We start from the raw sequence: 24,623 nt of genomic DNA, 5'->3' as shown, positions 1-24,623 counted from the left end.
CTCCTGAGGATCCCCCTCTGAGAAGGTGGTATCTTCCATGGCCATTGCCAGATGCTGCAGTCTCACGTCTTTCCTTGGCACTCCATCGCTGGACAGGATGGAAGGAGGTGAAGCAAGCTTTGGAGGCAGATGTCTTTGTACATGACTTCCTTGATTACATTTTTGCTCAGACAACCTGGTTCCGGGGGGAGCTTCCCTATCGCCTTCTTCGTTTAGTCCCTCCTCCTTCTGCCACTTAAATCCAATATTTACTAAATACAGTACACACCGATTGAGTTACTCTCTTGTGGAGAATAAAGTACGTGCACCTTAAACGGAGCATATGTGCCTGGGGCTGCAGCCACTGGAGAGGTCAGAGTATCGGATTTTCAGATAAAGAAGACTGGGAGAACATGTTAAAAATATATATTTCCACGCAGCTCCTATTGGTTGGCAATAATATTTACAGTTCATTTTCCAGCCTCAAAATATATGTCAGTACTATATTTGGTGACTTGTTGGTCCAACTCTACCTCGAACCATCAACAATGACCCGCTGTGTAGCTTATCTCTCAAATGCTCCATCAGATACCACCTAGTAGTGTGCATCACATGCATCTGGGCCATCTCCTCTGATTAATGTCTCATCCTTCACCTTACTGGCTTCCTCTATCTAACAGCTTGCTGTGCACCACACAGCACCTGCTGCTGGTCCACCTGTGCCCAACGGTGATCTGCTGTGCACCCATCTCCCTTACGTCCGGTCCACCTGTGCTCAATAGTGATCTGTTGTGCACCCATCTCACTTATATCACTGGTGCTCAATAGTGCTCAATAGTGATCTGTTGTGCACCCATCTCACTTACGTCCGGTCCACCTGTGCTCAATAGTGATCTGTTGTGCACCCATCTCACTTATATCACTGGTGCTCAATAGTGCTCAATAGTGATCTGTTGTGCACCCATCTGACTTATGTCCGGTCCACCTGTGCTCAATAGTGGTCTGCTGTGCACCCATCTCACTTTTATCACCTGTGCTCAATAGTGCTCAATGGTGATCTGCTGTGCACCCATCTCACTTATGCCTGGTCCAACTGTGCTCAACGGTGATCTGCTATGTCTCCTTCTCACTTATGCCTGGTCCACCTGTGCTCAATAGTGATCTGCTGTGCACCCATCTAACTTATATCACCTGTGTGCAATAGTGCTCAATGGTGATCTGCTGTGCACCCATCTCACTTATGCCTAGTCTAACGGTGCTCAACGGTGATCTGCTATGTCCCCTTCTCACTTATGCCTGGTCCACCTCTGCTCAATAGTGATCTGTTGTGCACCCATCTCACTTATATCACTGGTGTTCAGTAGTGCTCAATAGTGATCCGTTGTGCACCCATCTCACTGATGTCTGCTCCACCTGTGCTCAATAGTGATATGCTGTGCACCCATCTCACTTATATCACCTGTGCTCCATAGTGCTCAATAGTGATCTGCTGTGCACCCAACTCACTTATATCAGCGGTGCTCAATAGTGGTCATTGGTGATCTGCTGTGCACCCATCTCACTTATGTCTGGTCCACCTGTACTCAATAGTGATCTGCTGTGCTCCCATCTCACTTATGTCTGGTCCACCTGTACTCAATAGTGATCTGCTGTGCACCCATCTCACTTATGCCTGGTCCACCTGTGCTCAATAGTGATCTTCTATGTCCCCTTCTCACTTATACCTGGTCCACCTGTGCTCAATAGTGATCTGCTGTGCACCCATATCACTTATGTCCGGTCCACCTGTGCTCAATAGTGGTCTGCTGTGCACCCATCTCACTTATATCACCTGTGCTCCATAGTGCTCAATGGTGATCTGCTGTGCACCCATCTCACTTATGCCTTGTCCACCCGTGCTCAATAGTGATCTTCTGTGCACCTATCTCACTTATATCACCAGTGCTCAATAGTGCTCAATATTGATGTGCTATGTCCCCTTCTCACTTATGCCTGGTCCACCTGTGCTCAATAGTGATTTGCTGTGCACCCATCTAACTTATATCACCTGTGCGCAATAGTGCTCAATGGTGATCTGCTGTGCACCCATCTCACTTATGCCTAGTCTAACGGTGCTCAACGGTGATCTGCTATATCCCCTTCTCACTTATGCCTGGTCCACCTCTGCTCAATAGTGATCTGTTGTGCACCCATCTCACTTATATCACTGGTGCTCAATAGTGCTCAATAGTGATCTGTTGTGCACCCATCTCACTTATGTCTGCTCCACCTGTGCTCAGTTGTGATATGCTGTGCACCCATCTCACTTATGCCTGGTCCACCTGTGCTCAATAGTGATCTTCTATGTCCCCTTCTCACTTATACCTGGTCCACCTGTGCTCAATAGTGATCTGCTGTGCACCCATCTCACTTATGCCTGGTCCACCTGTGCTCAATAGTGATCTTCTATGTCCCCTTCTCACTTATACCTGGTCCACCTGTGCTCAATAGTGATATGCTGTGCACCCATCTCACGTATATCACCTGTGCTCCATAGTGCTCAATAGTGATCTGCTGTGCACCCAACTCACTTATATCAGCGGTGCTCAATAGTGGTCATTGGTGATCTGCTGTGCACCCATCTCACTTATGTCTGGTCCACCTGTACTCAATAGTGATCTGCTGTGCACCCATCTCACTTATGTCTGTTCCACCTGTACTCAATAGTGATCTGCTGTGCACCCATCTCACTTATGCCTGGTCCACCTGTGCTCAATAGTGATCTTCTATGTCCCCTTCTCACTTATACCTGGTCCACCTGTGCTCAATAGTGATCTGCTGTGCACCCATATCACTTATGTCCGGTCCACCTGTGCTCAATAGTGGTCTGCTGTGCACCCATCTCACTTATATCACCTGTGCTCCATAGTGCTCAATGGTGATCTGCTGTGCACCCATCTCACTTATGCCTTGTCCACCTGTGCTCAATAGTGATCTTCTGTGCACCTATCTCACTTATATCACCAGTGCTCAATAGTGCTCAATATTGATCTGCTATGTCCCCTTCTCACTTATGCCTGGTCCACCTGTGCTCAATAGTGATTTGCTGTGCACCCATCTAACTTATATCACCTGTGCGCAATAGTGCTCAATGGTGATCTGCTGTGCACCCATCTCACTTATGCCTAGTCTAAAGGTGCTCAACGGTGATCTGCTATATCCCCTTCTCACTTATGCCTGGTCCACCTCTGCTCAATAGTGATCTGTTGTGCACCCATCTCACTTATATCACTGGTGCTCAATAGTGCTCAATAGTGATCTGTTGTGCACCCATCTCACTTATGTCTGCTCCACCTGTGCTCAGTTGTGATATGCTGTGCACCCATCTCACTTATGTCTGGTCCACCTGTGCTCAAAAGTCATCTGCTGTGCACCCATCTCACTTATATCAGCGGTGCTCAATAGTGCTCAATGGTGATCTGCTGTGCACCCATCTCATTTATGCCTGGTCCACCTGTGCTCAATAGTGATCTTCTGTGCACCCATCTCACTTACATCTGGTCCCCCTGTTCTCAATAGTGTTCTGCTGTGCACCCATCTCACTTATGTCTTGTCTGCCAGTGCTCAATAGTGATCTGCTGTGTCCCCTCCTCACTTATGTTTCATCCACCGGTGCTCAATAGTGATCTGCTATGCACCCATCTCACTTATATCAGCGGTGCCCAATAGTGCTCAATAGTGACCTGTTATGTACCCATCTCACTTATGTCCAGTCCACCTGTGCTCAATAGTGATTGTAGGAAAGTACCATCTTGCCTGGCATGTTACCCCCATATGTCACTGTATATATGTTGTTTCAGTTGTATGTGTCAGTGGTACCCTGACAGCCAGGGCCCCAGTGCTCATAAGTGTGCCCTGTATGTGTTACCTGTGTTATGACTAACTGTCTCACTGAGGCTCTGCTAATCAGAACCTCAGTGGTTATGCTCTCTCATTTCTTTCCAAATTGTCACTAACAGGCAATTGACCAATTTCACCAATTTACATTGGCATACTGGAACACCCTTATAATTCCCTAGTAAATGGTACTGAGTTACCCAGGGTATTGGGGTTCCAGGAGATCCCTATGGGCTGCAGCATTTCTTTTGCCACCCATAGGGAGCTCTGACAATTCTTACACAGGCCTGCCACTGCAGCCTGAGTGAAATAACGTCCACGTTATTTTACAGCCATTTACCACTGCACTTAAGAAACTTATAAGTCACCTATATGTCTAACCTTTACCTGGTAAAGGTTGGGTGCTAAGTTACTTAGTGTGTGGGCACCCTGGCACTAGCCAAGGTGCTCCCACATTGTTCAGGGCAAATTTCCCCGGACTTTGTGAGTGCGGGGACACCATTACACGCGTGCACCACACATAGGTCACTACCTATGTGTGGCTTCACAATGGTAACTCCGAACATGGCCATGTAACATGTCTAAGATCATGGAATTGCCCCCCCAATGCCATCCTGGTATTGGGGAGACAATCCCACGATTCCCCGGGTCTCTAGCACAGACCCGGGTACTGCCAAACTGCCTTTTCAGGGGCTTCACTGCAGCTGCTGCTGCTGCCAACCCCTCAGACAGGCTTCTGCCTTCCTGGGGTCCAGCCAGGCTTGGCCCAGGAAGGCAGAACAAAGGACTTCCTCAGAGAGAGGGTGTTACACCCTCTCCCTTTGGAAAAAGGTGTTAAGGCAGGGGAGGAGTAGCCTCCCCCAGCCTCTCGAAATGCTTTGATGGGCACAGATGGTGCCCATCTCTGCATAAGCCAGTCTACACTGGTTCAGGGATCCCCCAGCCCTGCTCTGGCACGAAACTGGACAAAGGAAAGGGGAGTGACCACTCCCCTGACCTGCACCTTCCCTGGGAGGTGCCCAGAGCTCCGCCAGTGTGCTCCAGACCTCTGCCATCTTGGAAACAGAGGTGCTGCTGGCACACTGGACTGCTCTGAGTGGCCAGTGCCAGCAGGTGACGTCAGAGACTCCTTCTGATAGGCTCCTTCAGGTGTTGCTAGCCTATCCTCTCTCCTAAGTAGCCAAACCTCCTTTTCTGGCTATTTAGGGTCTCTGCTTTGGGGAATTCCTTAGATAAGGAATGCAAGAGCTTATCAGAGTTCCTCTGCATCTCACTCTTCACCTTCTGCCAAGGAATCGACTGCTGACCGCGCTGGAAGCCTGCAAAACTGCAACAAAGTAGCAAAAACTACTACTGCGACCTTGGAACGCTGATCCTGCCGCCTTCTCGACTGTTTTCCTGGTGGTGTATGCTGTGGGGGTAGTCTGCCTCCTCTCTGCACTAGAAGCTCTGAAGAAATCTCCCGTGGGTCGACTGAATCTTCCCCCTGCAACCGCAGGCACCAAAGAACTGCATCACCAGTCCTCTGGGTCTCCTCTCAGCACAACGAGCGAGGTCCCTTGAACTCAGCAACTCTGTCCAAGTGACTCCCACAGTCCAGTGACTCTTCAGTCCAAGTTTGGTGGAGGTAAGTCCTTGCCTCCCCACGCTAGACTGCATTGCTGGGAACCGCGTGTTTTGCAGCTAATCCGGCTCCTGTGCACTCACCGAGGATTTCCTTCATGCACAGCCAAGCCTGGGTCCCCGGCACTCTAACCTGCATTGCACGACCTCCTGAGTTGTCCTCCGGCTTCGTGGGACCCTCTTGTGCAACTTTGGGTGAGCTTTGGTTCACTCCACTTCGTAGTGCCTGTTCTGGCACTTCTGCGGGTGCTGCTTGCTTCTGAGTGGGCTCTTTGTCTTACTGGATGACCCCTCTGTCCCCTCACTCAATTGGCGACATCCTGGTCCCTCCTGGGCCACAGCAGCATCCAAAAACCCTAAACGCGACCCTTGCAGCTAGCAAGGCTTGTTTACAGTCTTTCTGCGGGAAAACACTTCTGCACAACTCTTCACGAGGTGGGACATCCATCCTCCAAAGGGGAAATTTCTAGCCCTTGTCGTTCTTGCAGAATCCTCAGCTTCTACCCTCCAGTGGCAGCTTCTTTGCACCCACAGCTGGCATTTCCTGGGCATCTGCCCACTCCCGACTTGATCGTGACTTTTGGACTTGGTCCCCTTGTTCCACAGGTACTCTCGTCTGGAAATCCATTGTTGTTGCATTGCTGGTGTAGGTCTTTCCTGCAGAATTCCCCTATCACGACTTCTGTGCTCTTTGGGGAACTTAGGTGCACTTTGCACCCACTTTTCAGGGTCTTGGGGTGGGCTATTTTTCTAACCCTCACTGTTTTCTTACAGTCCCAGCGACCCTCTACAAGGTCACATCGGTTTGGGGTCCATTCGTGGTTCGCATTCCACTTCTAGAGTATATGGTTTGTGTTGCCCCTATCCCTATGTGGCCCCATTGCATTCTATTGTGACTATACATTGTTTGCACTGTTTTCTATTGCTATTACTGCATATTTTGGTATTGTGTACATATATCTTGTGTATATTTGCTATCCTCATACTGAGGGTACTCACTGAGATAATTTTGGCATATTGTCATAAAAATAAAGTACCTTTATTTTTAGTATATCTGTGTATTGTGTTTTCTTATGATATTGTGCATATGACACTAGTGGTACTGTAGGAGCTTCACTCGTCTCCTAGTTCAGCCTAAGCTGCTCTGCTATGCTACCATTTTCTATCAGCCTAAGCTGCTAGGCACCCCTCTACACTAATAAGGGATACCTGGGCCTGGTGCAAGGCGTAAGTACACCTTGGTACTCACTACAAGCCAGTCCAGCCTCCTACAGTGTTCTTCTGTGAACCCATCTCACTTATGTCTCGTCCGCCAGTGCTCAATAGTGATCTGCTGTGTCCCCTTCTCACTTATGTCTCGTCTGCCAGTGCTCAATAGTGATCTGCTATGTCCCCTTCTCACTTATGTCTCGTCCACCAGTGCTCAATAGTGATCTGTTATGTACCCATCTCACTTATGTTCAGTCCATCTGTGCTTAATAGTGATCTGCTGTGCACCCATCTCACTTATATCACCTGTGCTCCATAGTGCTCAATGGTGATCTGCTGTGCACCCATCTCACTTATGCCTTGTCCACCTGTGCTCAATAGTGATCTTCTGTGCACCTATCTCACTTATATCACCAGTGCTCAATAGTGCTCAATATTGATCTGCTATGTCCCCTTCTCACTTATGCCTGGTCCACCTGTGCTCAATAGTGATTTGCTGTGCACCCATCTAACTTATATCACCTGTGTGCAATAGTGCTCAATGGTGATCTGCTGTGCACCCATCTCACTTATGCCTAGTCTAACGGTGCTCAACGGTGATCTGCTATATCCCCTTCTCACTTATGCCTGGTCCACCTCTGCTCAATAGTGATCTGTTGTGCACCCATCTCACTTATATCACTGGTGCTCAATAGTGCTCAATAGTGATCTGTTGTGCACCCATCTCACTTATGTCTGCTCCACCTGTGCTCAGTTGTGATATGCTGTGCACCCATCTCACTTATGTCTGGTCCACCTGTGCTCAATAGTCATCTGCTGTGCACCCATCTCACTTATATCAGCGGTGCTCAATAGTGCTCAATGGTGACCTGCTGTGCACCCATCTCATTTATGCCTGGTCCACCTGTGCTCAATAGTGATCTTCTGTGCACCCATCTCACTTACGTCTGGTCCCCCTGTTCTCAATAGTGTTCTGCTGTGCACCCATCTCACTTATGTCTTGTCTGCCAGTGCTCAATAGTGATCTGCTGTGTCCCCTCCTCACTTATGTTTCATCCACCGGTGCTCAATAGTGATCTGCTATGCACCCATCTCACTTATATCAGCGGTGCCCAATAGTGCTCAATAGTGACCTATTATGTACCCATCTCACTTATGTCCAGTCCACCAGTGCTCAATAGTGATTGTAGGAAAGTACCATCTTGCCTGGCATGTTACCCCCATATGTCACTGTATATATGTTGTTTCAGTTGTATGTGTCACTGATACCCTGACAGCCAGGGCCCCAGTGCTCATAAGTGTGCCCTGTATGTGTTACCTGTGTTATGACTAACTGTCTCACTGAGGCTCGGCTAATCAGAACTTCAGTGGTTATTCTCTCTCATTTCTTTCCAAATTGTCACTAACAGGCTAGTGACCAATTTCACCAATTTACATTGGCATACTGGAACACCCTTATAATTCCCTAGTAAATGGTACTGAGTTACCCAGGGTATTGGGGTTCCAGGAGATCCCTATGGGCTGCAGCATTTCTTTTGCCACCCATAGGGAGCTCTGACAATTCTTACACAGGCCTGCCACTGCAGCCTGAGTGAAATGACGTCCACGTTATTTCACAGCCATTTACCACTGCACTTAAGTAACTTATAAGTCACCTATATGTCTAACCTTTACCTGGTAAAGGTTGGGTGCTAAGTTACTTAGTGTGTGGGCACCCTGGCACTAGCCAAGGTGCTCCCACATTGTTCAGGGCAAATTTCCCCGGACTTTGTGAGTGCGGGGACACCATTACACGCGTGCACCACACATAGGTCACTACCTATGTGTGGCTTCACAATGGTAACTCCGAACATGGCCATGTAACATGTCTAAGATCATGGAATTGCCCCCCCAATGCCATCCTGGTATTGGGGAGACAATCCCACGATTCCCCGGGTCTCTAGCACAGACCCGGGTACTGCCAAACTGCCTTTTCAGGGGCTTCACTGCAGCTGCTGCTGCTGCCAACCCCTCAGACAGGCTTCTGCCCTCCTGGGGTCCAGCCAGGCTTGGCCCAGGAAGGCAGAACAAGGGACTTCCTCAGAGAGAGGGTGTTACACCCTCTCCCTTTGGAAAAAGGTGTTAAGGCAGGGGAGGAGTAGCCTCCCCCAGCCTCTCGAAATGCTTTGATGGGCACAGATGGTGCCCATCTCTGCATAAGCCAGTCTACACCGGTTCAGGGATCCCCCAGCCCTGCTCTGGCACGAAACTGGACAAAGGAAAGGGGAGTGACCACTCCCCTGACCTGCACCTTCCCTGGGAGGTGCCCAGAGCTCCTCCAGTGTGCTCCAGACCTCTGCCATCTTGGAAACAGAGGTGCTGCTGGCACACTGGACTGCTCTGAGTGGCCAGTGCCAGCAGGTGACGTCAGAGACTCCTTCTGATAGGCTCCTTCAGGTGTTGCTAGCCTATCCTCTCTCCTAAGTAGCCAAACCTCCTTTTCTGGCTATTTAGGGTCTCTGCTTTGGGGAATTCCTTAGATAAGGAATGCAAGAGCTTATCAGAGTTCCTCTGCATCTCACTCTTCACCTTCTGCCAAGGAATCGACTGCTGACCGCGCTGGAAGTCTGCAAAACTGCAACAAAGTAGCAAAAACGACTACTGCGACCTTGGAACGCTGATCCTGCCGCCTTCTCGACTGTTTTCCTGGTGGTGTATGCTGTGGGGGTAGTCTGCCTCCTCTCTGCACTAGAAGCTCTGAAGAAATCTCCCGTGGGTCGACTGAATCTTCCCCCTGCAACCGCAGGCACCAAAGAACTGCATCAGCAGTCCTCTGGGTCTCCTCTCAGCACAATGAGCGAGGTCCGTTGAACTCAGCAACTCTGTCCAAGTGACTCCCACAGTCCAGTGACTCTTCAGTCCAAGTTTGGTGGAGGTAAGTCCTTGCCTCCCCACGCTAGACTGCATTGCTGGGAACCACGTGTTTTGCAGCTAATCCGGCTCCTGTGCACTCACAGAGGATTTCCTTCATGCACAGCCAAGCCTTGGTCCCCGGCACTCTAACCTGCATTGCACTACCTCCTGAGTTGTCCTCCGGCTTCGTGGGACCCTCTTGTGCAACTTTGGGTGAGCTCTGGTTCACTCCACTTCGTAGTGCCTGTTCTGGCACTTCTGCGGGTGCTGCTTGCTTCTGAGTGGGCTCTTTGTCTTACTGGATGCCCCCTCTGTCCCCTCACTCAATTGGCGACATCCTGGTCCCTCCTGGGCCACAGCAGCATCCAAAAACCCTAAACGCGACCCTTGCAGCTAGCAAGGCTTGTTTACAGTCTTTCTGCAGGAAAATACTTCTGCACAACTCTTCACGAGGTGGGACATCCATCCTCCAAAGGGGAAATTTCTAGCCCTTGTCGTTCTTGCAGAATCCTCAGCTTCTACCCTCCGGTGGCAGCTTCTTTGCACCCACAGCTGGCATTTCCTGGGCATCTGCCCACTCCCGACTTGATCGTGACTTTTGGACTTGGTCCCCTTGTTCCACAGGTACTCTTGTCTGGAAATCCATTGTTGTTGCATTGCTGGTGTAGGTCTTTCCTGCAGAATTCCCCTATCACGACTTCTGTGCTCTTTGGGGAACTTAGGTGCACTTTGCACCCACTTTTCAGGGTCTTGGGGGGGGCTATTTTTCTAACCCTCACTGTTTTCTTACAGTCCCAGCGACCCTCTACAAGGTCACATCGGTTTGGGGTCCATTCGTGGTTCGTATTCCACTTCTAGAGTATATGGTTTGTGTTGCCCCTATCCCTATGTGGCCCCATTGCATTCTATTGTGACTATACATTGTTTGCACTGTTTTCTATTGCTATTACTGCATATTTTGGTATTGTGTACATATATCTTGTGTATATTTGCTATCCTCATACTGAGGGTACTCACTGAGATAATTTTGGCATATTGTCATAAAAATAAAGTACCTTTATTTTTAGTATATCTGTGTATTGTGTTTTCTTATGATATTGTGCATATGACACTAGTGGTACTGTAGGAGCTTCACTCGTCTCCTAGTTCAGCCTAAGCTGCTCTGCTATGCTACCATTTTCTATCAGCCTAAGCTGCTAGGCACCCCTCTACACTAATAAGGGATACCTGGGCCTGGTGCAAGGTGTAAGTACCCCTTGGTACTCACTACAAGCCAGTCCAGCCTCCTACAGTGTTCTTCTGTGCACCCATCTCACTTATGTCTCGTCCGCCAGTGCTCAATAGTGATCTGCTGTGTCCCCTTCTCACTTATGTCTCGTCTGCCAGTGCTCAATAGTGATCTGCTATGTCCGCTTCTCACTTATGTTTCATCCACCGGTGCTCAATAGTGATCTGCTATGCACCCATCTCACTTATATCAGCGGTGCTCAATAGTGCTCAATAGTGACCTGTTAGGTACCCATCTCACTTATGTCCAGTCCACCTGTGCTCAATTGTGTTGTTCTGTGCACCCATCTCACTTATATTAGCAGTGCTCAAGAGTGACCTGTTATGTACCCATCTCACTTATGCCTGGTCCACCTGTGCTCAATAGTGATCTGCTGTGCACCCGTCTCACTTATATCACCAGTGCTCAATAGTGCTCAATAGTGATCTGTTCTGTACCCATCTCACTTATGTCCGGTCCATCTGTGCTCAATAGTGACCTAATGTGCACCCATCTCACTTATGTCTGGTCCACCTTTGCTCAATAGTGAACTACTGTGCACCCATCTCACTTATGTCTGGTCCACCTGTGCTCAGTAGTGTTCTTCTGTGCACCCATCTCATTTATGTCTCGTCCGCCAGTGCTCAATAGTGATCTGCTATGTCCCCTTCTCACTTATGTCTCGTCCACCAGTGCTCAATAGTGATCTGCTGTGCACCCATCTCACTTATATCACCAGTGCTCGATAGTGCTCAATAGTGATCTGTTATGTACCCATCTCACTTATGTCCAGTCCATCTGTGCTTAATAGTGATCTGCTGTGCACCCATCTCACTTATGACTGGTCCATCTGTGCTCAACAGTTATCTGCTGTGCACCCATCTCACTTATGGCTGGTCCATCTGTGCTCAATAGTGAACTGCTGTGTACCCATCTCACTTATGTCCAGTCCATCTGTGCGTAATAGTGATCTGCTGTGCACCCATCTTACTTATGTCTGGTCCATCTGTGCTTAATAGTGATCTGCTGTGCACCCATCTCACTTATGCCTGGTCCACCTGTGCTCAATAGTCAACTGCTGTGTACCCATCTCACTTATGTCCGGTCCATCTGTGCTCAATAATGATCTGCTGTGCACCCACCTCACTTATATCACCAGTGCTCAATAGTGCTCAATAGTAATCTGTTATGTACCCATCTCACCTATGTCCAGTCCACCTGTGCTCAATAGTGTTCTGCTCTGCACCCATCTCACTTATATCACCAGTGCTCAATAGTGCTCAGTAGTGATCTGTTATGTGCCCATCTCACTTATGTCCGGTCCATCTGTGCTCAATAGTGATCTGCTGTGCACCCATCTCACTTATGTATGGTCCGCCAGTGCTCAATAGTGATCTGCTGTGTCCCATTCTCACTTATGTTTCGTCAACCGGTGCTCAATAGTGATCTGCTATGCACCCATCTCACTTATATCAGCGGTGCTCAATAGTGCTCAATAGTGAACTGTTATGTACCCATCTCACTTATGTCCAGTCCACCTGTGCTCAATAGTGTTCTGCTGTGCACCCATCTCACTTATATTAGCAGTGCTCAATAGTGACCTGTTATGTACCCATCTCACTTATGCCAGGTCCACCTCTGCTCAATAGTGATCTGTTATGAACCCATCTCACTTATGTACGGTCCATCTGTGCTTAATAATGATGTGCTGTGCACCATCTCACTTATGTCCGGTCCACCTGTGCTCAATAGTGTTCTGCTGTGCACCCATCTTACTTATATCACCAGTGCTCAATAGTGTTCAATAGTGATCTGTTATGTACCCATCTCACTTATGTCCAGTCCATCTGTGCTCAATAGTGATCTGCTGTGCACCCATCCCACTTATGTCTGGTCCACCTGTGCTCAATAATGTTCTGCTGTGCATTCATCTCACTTATGTCTGGTCCACCTGTGCTCAATAGTGTTCTTCTGTGCACCCATCTCACTTATGTCTCATCCGCCAGTGCTCAATAGTGACCTGCTATGCCCCCTTCTCACTTATGTCTCATCCACCAGTGTTCAATAGTGATCTGCTGTGCACCCATCTCACCTATATCACCAGTGCTCCATAGTACTCAATAGTGATCTGTTATGTACCCACCTCACTTATGTATAGTCCATCTGTGCTTAATAGCGATCTGCTGTGCACCCATCTCACGTATGTCCGGTCCATCTGTGCTCAATAGTGATCTGCTGTGCACCCATCTCACTTATGCCTGGTCCACCTGTGCTCAATAGTGAACTGCTGTCTACCCATCTCACTTATGTCCGGTCCATCTGTGCTCAATAGTGATCTGCTGTGCACCCATCTCACTTATGTCTCGTCCACCAGTGCTCAATAGTGATCTGCTGTGTCCCCTTCTCACTTATGTCTCGTCCACCGCTGCTCAATAGCGATCTGCTATGCACACATCTCACTTATATCAGCGGTGCTCAATAGTGCTCAATAGTGACCTGTTATGTACCCATCTCACTTATGTCCAGTCCACCTGTGCTCAATAGTTTTCTGCGGTGCACCCATCTCACTTATATCAGCGGTGCTCAATAGTGCTCAATAGTGACCTGTTATGTACTCATCTCACTTATGCCTGGTCCACCTGTGCTCAATAGTGAACTGCTGTGCACCCATCTCACTTATGTCCGATCCATCTGTGCTCAATAATGATCTGCTGTGCACCCATCTCACTTATATCACCAGTGCTCAATAGTGCTCAATAGTGATCTGTTATGTACCCATCTCACTTATGTCCAGTCCACCTGTGCTCAATAGTGTTCTGCTCTGCACCCATCTCACTTATATCACCAGTGCTCAATAGTGATCTGATATGTACCCATCTCACTTATGTACGGTCCACCTGTGCTCAATAGTGAACTGCTGTGCACCCATCTCACTTATGTCTGGTCCACCTGTGCTCAATAGTATTCTTCTGTGCACCCATCTCACTTATGTCTCGTCCGCCAGTGCTCAATAGTGATCTGCTGTGTCCCCTTCTCACTTATGTCTCGTCTGCCAGTGCTCAATAGTGATCTGCTATGTCCCCTTCTCAATTATGTCTCGTCCACCAGTGCTCAGTAGTGATCTATGTACCCATCTGTGCTTAATAGTGATCTTCTGTGCACCCATCTCACTTATGGCCGGTCCATCTGTGCTCAATAGTGATCTGCTGTGCACCCATCTCACTTGTGCCTGGTCCACCTGTGCTCAATAGTTAACTGCTGTGTACCCATCTCACTTATGCCTGGTCCACCTGTGCTCAATAGTGATCTGGTATGTACCCATCTCACTTCTGTACGGTCCATCTGTGCTTAATAGTGATCTGCAATGCATCCATCTCACTTATGTCTGGTCCACCTGTGCTCAATAGTGTTCTGCTGTGCACCCATCTCACTTATATCACCAGTGCTCAATAGTGCTCAGTAGTGATCTGTTCTGTACCCATCCCACTTATGTCCGGTCCATCTGTGCTCAATAGTGATCTTCTGTGCACCCATCTCACTTATGTCTGGTCAACCTGTGCTCAATAGTGAACTGCTGTGCACCCATCTCACATATGTCTGGTCCCCTGTGCTCAATAGTGTTCTTCAGTGCACCCATCTCACTTATGTCTCGTCCGCCAGTGCTCAATAGTGATCTGCTGTGCACCCATCTCACTTGTGCCTGGTCCCCCTGTGCTCAATAGTTAACTGCTGTGTACCCATCTCACTTATGTCCAGTCCATCTGTGCTTAATAGTGATCTACTGTGCACCCATCTCACTTCTGTCCGGTCCATCTGTGCTCAATAGTGATCTGCTGTGCACCCATCTCACTTATGCCTGGTCCACCTGTGCTCAATAGTGAACTGCTGTGTACCCATCTCACTCATGTCCGGTCCATCTGTGCTCAATAATGATCTGCTGTGCACCCATCTCACTTATATCACCAGTGCTCAATAGTGCTCAATAGTGATCTGTTATATACCCATCTCACTTATGTCCAGTCCACCTGTGCTCAATAGTGTTCTGCTCTGCACCCATCTCACTTATATCACCAGTGCTCAATAGTGCTCAGTAGTGATCTGATATGTACCCATCTCACTTATGTCCGGTCCATCTGTGCTCAATAGTGATCTGCTGTGCACCCATCTCACTTATGGCTGGTCCGCCTGTTCTCAATAGTGTTCTGCTGTGCACCCATCTCACTTATGTCTTGTCTGCCAGTGCTCAATAGTGATCTGCTGTGTCCCCTTCTCACTTATGTTTCATCCACCGGTGCTCAATAGTGATCTGCTATGCACCCATCTCACTTATATCACCGGTGCTCAATAGTGCTCAATAGTGACCTGTTAGGTACCCATCTCACTTATGTCCGGTCCACCTGTGCTCAATAGTGTTCTTCTGTGCACCCATCTCACTTATATTAGCAGTACTCAATAGTGACCTGTTATGTACCCATCTCACTTATGCCTGGTCCACCTGTGCTCAATAGAGATCTGCTTTGCACCCATCTCACTTATATCACCAGTGCTCAATAGTGCTCATTAGTGATCTGTTCTGTACCCATCTCACTTATGTCCGGTCCATCTGTGCTCAATAGTGATCTGCTGTGCTCCTATCTCACTTATGTCTGGTCCACCTGTGCTCAATAGTGAACTACTGTGCACCCATCTCACTTATGTCTGGTCCACCTGTGCTCAATAGTGTTCTTCTGTGCACCCATCTCATTTATGTCTCGTCCGCCAGTGCTCAATAGGGATCTGCTATGTCCCCTGCTCACTTATGTCTCGTCCACCAGTGCTCAATAGTGATCTGCTGTGCACCCATCTCACTTATATCACCAGTGCTCGATAGTGCTCAATAGTGATCTGTTATGTACCCATCTCACTTATGTCCAGTCCATCTGTGCTTAATAGTGATCTGCTGTGCACCCATCTCACTTATGTCCGGTCCATCTGTGCTCAATAGTGATCTGCTGTGCACCCATCTCACTTATGGCTGGTCCACCTGTGCTCAATAGTGAACTGCTGTGTACCCATCTCACTTATGTCCAGTCCATCTGTGTGTAATAGTGATCTGCTGTGCACCCATCTTACTTATGTCTGGTCCATCTGTGCTTGATAGTGATCTGCTGTGCACCCATCTCACTTATGCCTGGTCCACCTGTGCTCAATAGTCAACTGCTGTGTACCAATCTCACTTATGTCCGGTCCATCTGTGCTCAATAATGATCTGCTGTGCACCCACCTCACTTATATCACCAGTGCTCAATAGTGCTCAATAGTGATCTGTTATGTACCCATCTCACCTATGTCCAGTCCACCTGTGCTCAATAGTGTTCTGCTCTGCACCCATCTCACTTATATCACCAGTGCTCAACAGTGCTCAGTAGTGATCTGTTATGTGCCCATCTCACTTATGTCCGGTCCATCTGTGCTCAATAGTGATCTGCTGTGCACCCATCTCACTTATGTATGGTCCGCCAGTGCTCAATAGTGATCTGCTGTGTCCCATTCTCACTTATGTTTCGTCCACCGGTGCTCAATAGTGATCTGCTATGCACCCATCTCACTTATATCAGCGGTGCTCAATAGTGCTCAATAGTGACCTGTTATGTACCCATCTCACTTATGTCCAGTCCACCTGTGCTCAATAGTGTTCTGCTGTGCACCCATCTCACTTATATCAGCAGTGCTCAATAGTGACCTGTTATGTACCCATCTCACTTATGCCTGGTCCACCTCTGCTCAATAGTGATCTGTTATGTACCCATCTCACTTATGTACGGTCCATCTGTGCCTAATAATGATGTGCTGTGCACCATCTCACTTATATCCGGTCCACCTGTGCTCAATAGTGTTCTGCTGTGCACCCATCTTACTTATATCACCAGTGCTCAATAGTGTTCAATAGTGATCTGTTCTGTACCCATCTCATTTATGTCCGGTCCATCTGTGCTCAATAGTGATCTGCTGTGCACCCATCTCACTTATGTCTGGTCCACCTGTGCTCAATAGTGAACTGCTGTGCACCCATCTCACTTATGTCTGGTCCACCTGTGCTCAATAGTGTTCTTCTGTGCACACATCTCACTTATGTCTCATCCGCCAGTGCTCAATAGTGATCTGCTCTGTCCCATTCTCACTTATGTCTCATCTGCCAGTGCTCAATAGTGACCTGCTATGCCCCCTTCTCACTTATGTCTCATCCACCAGTGTTCAATAGTGATCTGCTGTGCACCCATCTCACTTATATCACCAGTGCTCCATAGTGCTCAAGAGTGATCTGTTATGTACCCACCTCACTGATGTATAGTCCATCTGTGTTTAATAGTGATCTGCTGTGCACCCATCTCACGTATGTCCGGTCCATCTGTGCTCAATAGTGATCTGCTGTGCACCCATCTCACTTATGCATGGTCCACCTGTGCTCAATAGTGAACTGCTGCCTACCCATCTCACTTATGTCCGGTCCATCTGTGCTCAATAGTGATCTGCTGTGCACCCATCTCACTTATGTCTCGTCCACCAGTGCTCAATAGTGATCTGCTGTGTCCCCTTCTCACTTATGTCCAGTCCACCTGGGCTCAATAGTGATCTGCTATGCACCCATCTCACTTATATCAGCGGTGCTCAATAGTGCTCAATAGTGACCTGTTATGTACCCATCTCACTTATGTCCGGTCCACCTGTGCTCAATAGTGTTCTGCTGTGCACCCATCTCACTTATATCACCGGTGCTCAATAGTGCTCAATGGTGATCTGCTGTGCACCCATATCACTTATGTCCAGTCCACCTGTGCTCAATAGTGAACTGCTGTGCACCCATCTCACTTCTGTCCGATCCATCTGTGCTCAGTAGTAATCTGCTGTGCACCCATCTCACTTATGTCCGGTCCACCTGTGCTCAATAGTGTTCTGCTGTGCACCCATCTCACTTATATCACCGGTGCTCAATAGTGCTCAATGGTGATCTGCTGTGCATCCATATCACTTATATCACCGGTGCTCAATAGTGATCTGTTATATACCATCTCACTTATGTCTGATCCATCTGTGCTCAATAGTGATCTGCTGTGCACCCATCTCACTTACGTCTAGTCCACCAGTGCTCAGTAACCTTTTCTTTTGCAGCTTATCTCACCTATTGCTGGCTCATCTGCTCTCATTGCCATTTCATCTAACAGTTCATCTCACCTACATTTGGCCTATTTTTCCCAGTGAATGTCTAGCTTCTCATCTGTCATCCACAGCTTGTTCATCATTGCTCAGGGATGCCTCACCTCGCAGCTTATCTCAGTTTTAGCTGCTCTGTCACCCCTCATGAAGGTCTCACTTTCTAGTTTTTCTCACAATAGTGGGTCCATCTTTGGTCAATAATGTCTCAGTTTACAGATTATCTCACCCAGAGCCATCAATCGCTACTCATTGACAGCTCATAAAAAGCTCAGCTGATGCATGGCTGATGCCTCTATGCACATTAACATCCCTCTGAGCAACAGGACGACCGGTCCTGAGTAACAGCAGACTTCATATAAATTACAAGATTGCTGTGTAGCTTATCTCACCCCAGAGCCATCAATCTCTGCCCATTGAGGTCTCATTTAAAGCTCAGCTGATGCATGGCTGGTGCCTCTCTGCACATTAACATCTGTCTCAGCAAGAGGACACTCACTCCTGAGAAACCAAGCAATGTATAAATAGACAACCTTTAGCACTTTCTAGCTTATCTCCCTCTGTATGGACTACCTGCACTCATCTGCAGCTCTCATCCCCTAATATGATCCTTCTGCACTCATGAGCATCTGGCTTTGCATCTTATCTCTCCTTTTTTCATGTACTCTTACTAATATCTAATTTTGTCTTCATGTGCAGGGACGGCGCGTGGTGTGGTGATCGCCACAGGTGACCGCACTGTGATGGGTCGCATTGCCACACTGGCCTCTGGGCTGGAAGTGGGCAAGACACCCATTGCCAAGGAGATTGAACACTTCATCCACCTGATCACAGGCGTGGCCGTCTTCCTGGGAGTCTCCTTCTTCATCCTTTCCATCATCCTGGGCTATTCCTGGCTGGAGGCCGTCATCTTTCTCATCGGCATCATAGTGGCTAACGTGCCTGAGGGGCTGCTTGCCACGGTCACGGTACGTCACCTAACACCATACAACAGGGTGCTTGTGTGCAAGGCTTGCTGAGCCTGAGGGTCCTAGGTACCAGCCCAAGGGGAATGCATACCTACACTCCCAGTTGGCCAAGACTGAGGGGGTGTGGGTGACTGTTCTCTCCTCCAACATGCTCCAGAAACTGCAAGCTGTCCACTCTTCCAAAACCACTGTAGCCTGAAAAGTTGTCCTGGTACTGACCAGGCCCCTGATTCACTGTGGATTTGGGGTACTGACCCCCACATCTCCCTGCCTGTCATTGCAACTGTTATACCATTGCCCCCCAAAACCAACTCCTTCCTGCAGACACTTTCAGCACTTCTCAGCTACCCCCTTCTGCTTCCAACCACGCTTGCCAGTCATACCTACTGATCACCGCTTCTCACTAAACCCAACAATTGTAGATGGTTTGTGAAGGTCACACCCACAGTAGAAAGTCCACGCACACAGACTACACCCTCACGCCCACTCAAAGTGCACCCCACTCTTACCTTTCTCACCACTGTTCTCCAACAATGTTGGGTGCATGCTTCTCAATCCTCACTTTGGAAGTTCCCCCATTCTTATGCATCCTGTTATATATGAAACACAATCTACAAAGCTCCTATCCCCGTTCACCCCAGAGTGCAAGCACTTACTATCACATCTACACATGTCAACTACTGGCCAGAGTGAACAATCCTAACTTGCATCAGGTGTAGGCATCGCCAACATCCAACAGGCTTCTGTCATAAGCAATTCAACCACCACAAAACACCCCCAGTCCTTCAAATAAGCTTACCCCTGGCGCTCACGCTACAAGGAGCACCATGTCTTTTCTTAAAATCCCTTAGGGTCTCAAGTCTTGGGGCACCACGCACAACAAAATCTTTTACTACTAAGGGTTTAACACTTGCGTATACTTGACCAGCTCCCCACCTAGATCTGAATTCCCCACTCTCATCAACAACCTCATATCCCTCCCATCCAAGAACTTACCTACACCAAAGTGAAGAGCCTCAGTCACCTCTTCCAGTGGTGCACCAGACCCTAACTGGATGGCTTGTGTCCTTCTCTTGGACTACGAAGACCCACTGTCACCTCTTCCAGTGGCGCACCAGACCCTTACTGGATGGCTTGTGTCCTTCTCTTGGACTACGAAGACCCTCAGTCACCTCTTCCAGTGGCGCACCAGACCCTAACTGGATGGCTTGTTTCCTTCTCTTGGACTACGAAGACCCTCAGTCACCTCTTCCAGTGGCGCACCAGACCCTTACTGGATGGCTTGTTTCCCTTTCTTGGACTACGAAGACCCTCAGTCACCTCTTCCAGTGGCGCACCAGACCCTTATTGGATGGCTTGTGTCCTTCTCTTGGACTAATTGCACCTCCTCATCTTCCACATCACTGGCCCCCTACCTCATACACAATGGACCTCCGATCAGACTGCACTACGTACAGACCTACGCGGTGCCTAATTCAAGCCAGTGGTTGCAGGTGGTTTCCACCGGGACTCTTTTTTGGGGACGTATTTGTAATCGTTAGACTTTTACCTAGAACTTGAGAGAGAAAAGCAGCGAAAGGGGGGAAGAAGAAGGAAGAGAAAGACGTTAAAAGAGTGGTAAAGGGTGAATGCAGTGTAGGGTCAGAGAGAGTACAGTGATATATGAACGAGGCGTGAGGCGAACGTAGGACTAAACAGCCTTGATTTTCTGCAACCCCAACACGCGGCAGTGGCGTGAAAAGACTTCTTAGAAAAACTTGGGTCTGGCTCTTTTTGTTTTACACGTAAAGCAATGGACCTGTGCCAAATGTATTGTCAGGTATCAGTCTACAGGCAAGTATCGGCTTATACACCCCGTCTCTCTCTTTCACCTGCAACACATAAACATCTAAACTAAATATAATCTGTACCAAACCCTCAGACATGTTTACCCTCATATGTACTGCCAGCACCCCACCGACAGCCTGTGGTTAACTTCACCCTCTTGGAGCAAGAGGTGTCACTGCACTGCAAACACCTGGTGTTACCTTAGATACAAGAGGTATCACTGCATTGGAAACACCTGGTGTTACCTTAGATACAAGAGGTATCACTGCATTGGAAATACCTGGTGTTACTTTAGATACAACTCCTAATGTCCTTACAACTCGAATCTGAGCAACCAATAACTACACAAAATAACTCTTTCAACCATCCATACTGTTCTGAACCCCACACGCACAAAACATCCGTCAAGATATACAATAACTGTACCCCACACCATGCACATATGATCACTTATGTCCAATACCATGTCATCACCCGCCACCTCCAACAAGCACATATACCCTGTCTTTACAGCCCAAGGTGCATGTCTCCTTAAACCCTTAAACCATCACAAGGCCTAATATATACCATCAAGGCACAACTCATGAAGAGCATTCTTCCCTCACATGTAGCCAATTAATGGAAGTGTTCAGCACCAGCCTTTGTTTCTTCTCCATCCTCAGCCCCTTGTGGAGCATCCCTTCATGGACCATACATCCTTGAGCAACCAGAGTCTGATAGTTGGCCTTGTCCATTCAAAGTTCTCCGACAAGTAGTAGTGATTTAATTCCTTTAAAACATTGAAGACGGTCATGCTTTGAAAGCACACCAATCATAAAAGGTGTGGTTGGAGAGCTAGCTGCACACCAACACAGAGGGCAACTTGTGGTGCTACTGACATTAACATATTTTTCTTTCCCAACTTAAGGGTACTCATTTTCTTGACTTCAAAGGAAGGAAAAGTGAGGGGATCTGCAGGGATCCAAACTTTTGGACCTATGGTCCGACATAGATCCCTAGAGAGGACGGATGAGGCCACTGACCCGTCAGACCTGGTTCCCAATCACAGTCATGCCCAAGGTAACAGAGTATAGCGCGTGGAGACACTTGACCACGCCAACCCCCACCACTCACACCTAGTCCGAATCGAAGAAGATACTGAGGCCAAATCACAGGTACTTTTATCTCTGATGTCATCTCTGACGTGTATGGGGCTTCCCAAGGCTCACCGCCATCCCTCTTCTCCTAATCATGCCTTTCTTAACACTTCTTAAATCCAACAGCCGTTCATTTAATTTCTACGGCGGCATTCAAGGCAGCCCCATTTTTTTCTTGCACCCAGGTCCAGTGAGAAAAGGGTGCTAAGGAAAAACCTATCAGAACAAACTGACATATTGCAGTATTTGGCCCGCCATTTTCCTCATTGACTATACCTTGTAAACAGCGCATCAGTAAAATACTTTGCATGTTTTTTTTGAAGACATGAGCATGTCCTCAGGTTAGCTGTGGGCATAGGTCTGAAACTGTTTCTTGACCTTAGGAGATGCTAAAAACATTTGGCGCTTATGGTATCCCTTATTTTTAACTAACTGGTCATATTTTGAAATGAAGCAACTATTACTTTTAAAGTTATAGCCTTGAGTACACATTTAGAATGTTGTGTGTAAATATTTGAGTTACGCAGTATCTACCTTTTAGTTTCTCAGACAATTTCTAGTAAATTGTGAATGTTCATTATCACTACCCTAAGACAGGCTGGTGCCCAAGGGCAGGAACATGGTCACCCAATGGGAGTGCTAAGTCGCCGGAGGGCTTGTGACACCAGAGTACCCATTTACAATACACGTCAGCTCCCACTGACTACTCCGAGCAGTGTGCTTCGGTTTTCTATGCTGATACCCAGCCTCTGGGACGCAGCGACTGGTGGTGTTCTGGTTAATAATTCACAAAATAGAGGTGATTATGCTCTCTGGTTCGCACATCCCAAACACAAGAACAGTATTTTAGGGGAAACTGTAATATTCAAACATGCACAATGTCCAATAGGTGCCGTTCTGGTGTTCACACCCACGACCAAGGATGTAATTTGCCCGACTGGAGCAACTCCAAGTGAGGCTAGACAAGTTTTCAGAAGTTACCATGGCTCACTGCAAAAGTCCAAAAAGTCTTGTGCTATATATGATGAGTACATAACGTTTTGAACACGTATTGGTGCTGATTAATGATTTATTCTTCACAACAAGCAATGATTCCAATATATGATCTACAGCCGACACGTGTTTCGTCATCAAGACTTTCTCAAGGCCTGATCAGAGCATATGCGTCCATATGTAAAGCGTACTTGTCTTGGATGGAGTTTTGTGAAGTGAAAGAGATCCCTGTTGTTTGTAATGGTGAAGAGTAAAGAGCGCGGCAGTCGTGCAGTGTTTAATGTGAATCGCCTTCTTTGAGAAATTAAGAGAGCCTGGCACTGGATAGCCACTTCTTATCCAGATCTAGGGGAAAGAGACTGCCAAGAAACCAGCTAAGTGAAAAGGTGTGTTTCCTTCAAAAATAACACTGATCACAACGGAGCACATCTTCTATAGCATTTCCACAAATGATGTGAGGGATGTAGACACCAAGGGGGTTATTCTGACCCCGGCCGGCGGCGGAAGCCGCCGGCCTGGCTGGGACCGCCAGAATACCGCTGCGCGGTCAAAAGACCGCCGCGGGTATTCTGGGTTTCCTGCTGGGCTGGCGGGCGACCACCAGAAGGCCGCCCGCCAGCCCAGCGGGAAACACCCTTCCATGAGGATGCCGGCTCCGAATGGAGCCGGCAGAGTGGAAGGGGTGCGACGGGTGCAGTTGCACCCGTCGCGATTTTCGGTGTCTGCATGGCAGACACTGAAAATCTTTGTGGGGCCCTGTTACGGGGGCCCCTGCAGTGCCCATGCCATTGGCATGGGCACTGCAGGGGCCCCCAGGGGCCCCATGACACCCCATACTGCCATTCTCTTCCTGGCGGCCAAAACCGCCAGGAACAGGATGGCGGTATGGGGGTCAGAATCCCCATGGCGGCGCAGCAAGCTGCGCCGCCATGGAGGATTCCCCAGGGCAGTGGGAAACCGGCGGTACACCGCCGGTTTTCCGTTTCTGACCGCGGCTGTACCGCTGCGGTCAGAATGCCCATGGGAGCACCGCCAGCCTGTTGGCGGTGCTCCCGCGGTCGTTGGCCCTGGCGGATTTTACCGCCAGGGTCAGAATGACCCCCCAAATGTTCAACGAAAGATATATTACCTTCTGGCGGTCGCCAGTTGGTTTTTATAGTTAGGACCTAGTTTCCATAGGAAAAGCATTGTTGTTTGCTAATAACTTTAGCCATATTTGAAGGACCTTCATGACATTTTCAAAACAAGTTTGCCACTCACCGCAGCTACTGTCTGGAACGTTTTGGGATGATACGACAAGCAGGAGATGAGAAAAAGAGGGGGTCCCAAAACACTTTTTCACAATGTAATTTCCCATAGGGATTTTAGGGATGGCTACAGACCAAACCGCTGGACAAAATTACTCTAAATTGGGCAGAAATCTAGATCTTGGTCCAGAAATATCTTGTTTTGTAATTTGGTTAAATCAGTTCTGTAGTTTTGGAACCTTAAAGAAAAAAGATTTATGTATATTTAGAGACGCGGATCCACCACAGTGAATCCACAGATCCACGCACCACTAGCAATGCCGTGATTGGCTGGCAGCAATCTGACAGGAAAGTTGCGGCCACTATTTTCTGATCTGGGACACAGTTCCTGTGGGATATAAAATATAAAGGGTCA

The 24,623-nt window shown here is 48.2% G+C and overlaps 1 protein-coding gene across 1 annotated transcript in view; it reads left to right on the top strand.

Moving 5' to 3' along the window:
• The window catches only part of ATP1A3 (ATPase Na+/K+ transporting subunit alpha 3), a 300,833-nt gene that overhangs the window by 180,539 nt on the left and 95,671 nt on the right, over positions 1-24,623 (top strand). The window contains exon 8 of the mRNA XM_069201375.1: positions 18,737-19,005. Within this exon, the coding sequence (XP_069057476.1) occupies positions 18,737-19,005 (269 nt within the window). The remainder of the gene's footprint in view (positions 1-18,736; positions 19,006-24,623) is intronic.

The sequence above is a fragment of the Pleurodeles waltl genome, chromosome 7 (assembly GCF_031143425.1).
Source record: "Pleurodeles waltl isolate 20211129_DDA chromosome 7, aPleWal1.hap1.20221129, whole genome shotgun sequence".
NCBI lineage: Eukaryota > Metazoa > Chordata > Amphibia > Caudata > Salamandridae > Pleurodeles > Pleurodeles waltl.
This window is presented reverse-complemented; position numbering and strand designations above follow the sequence as displayed.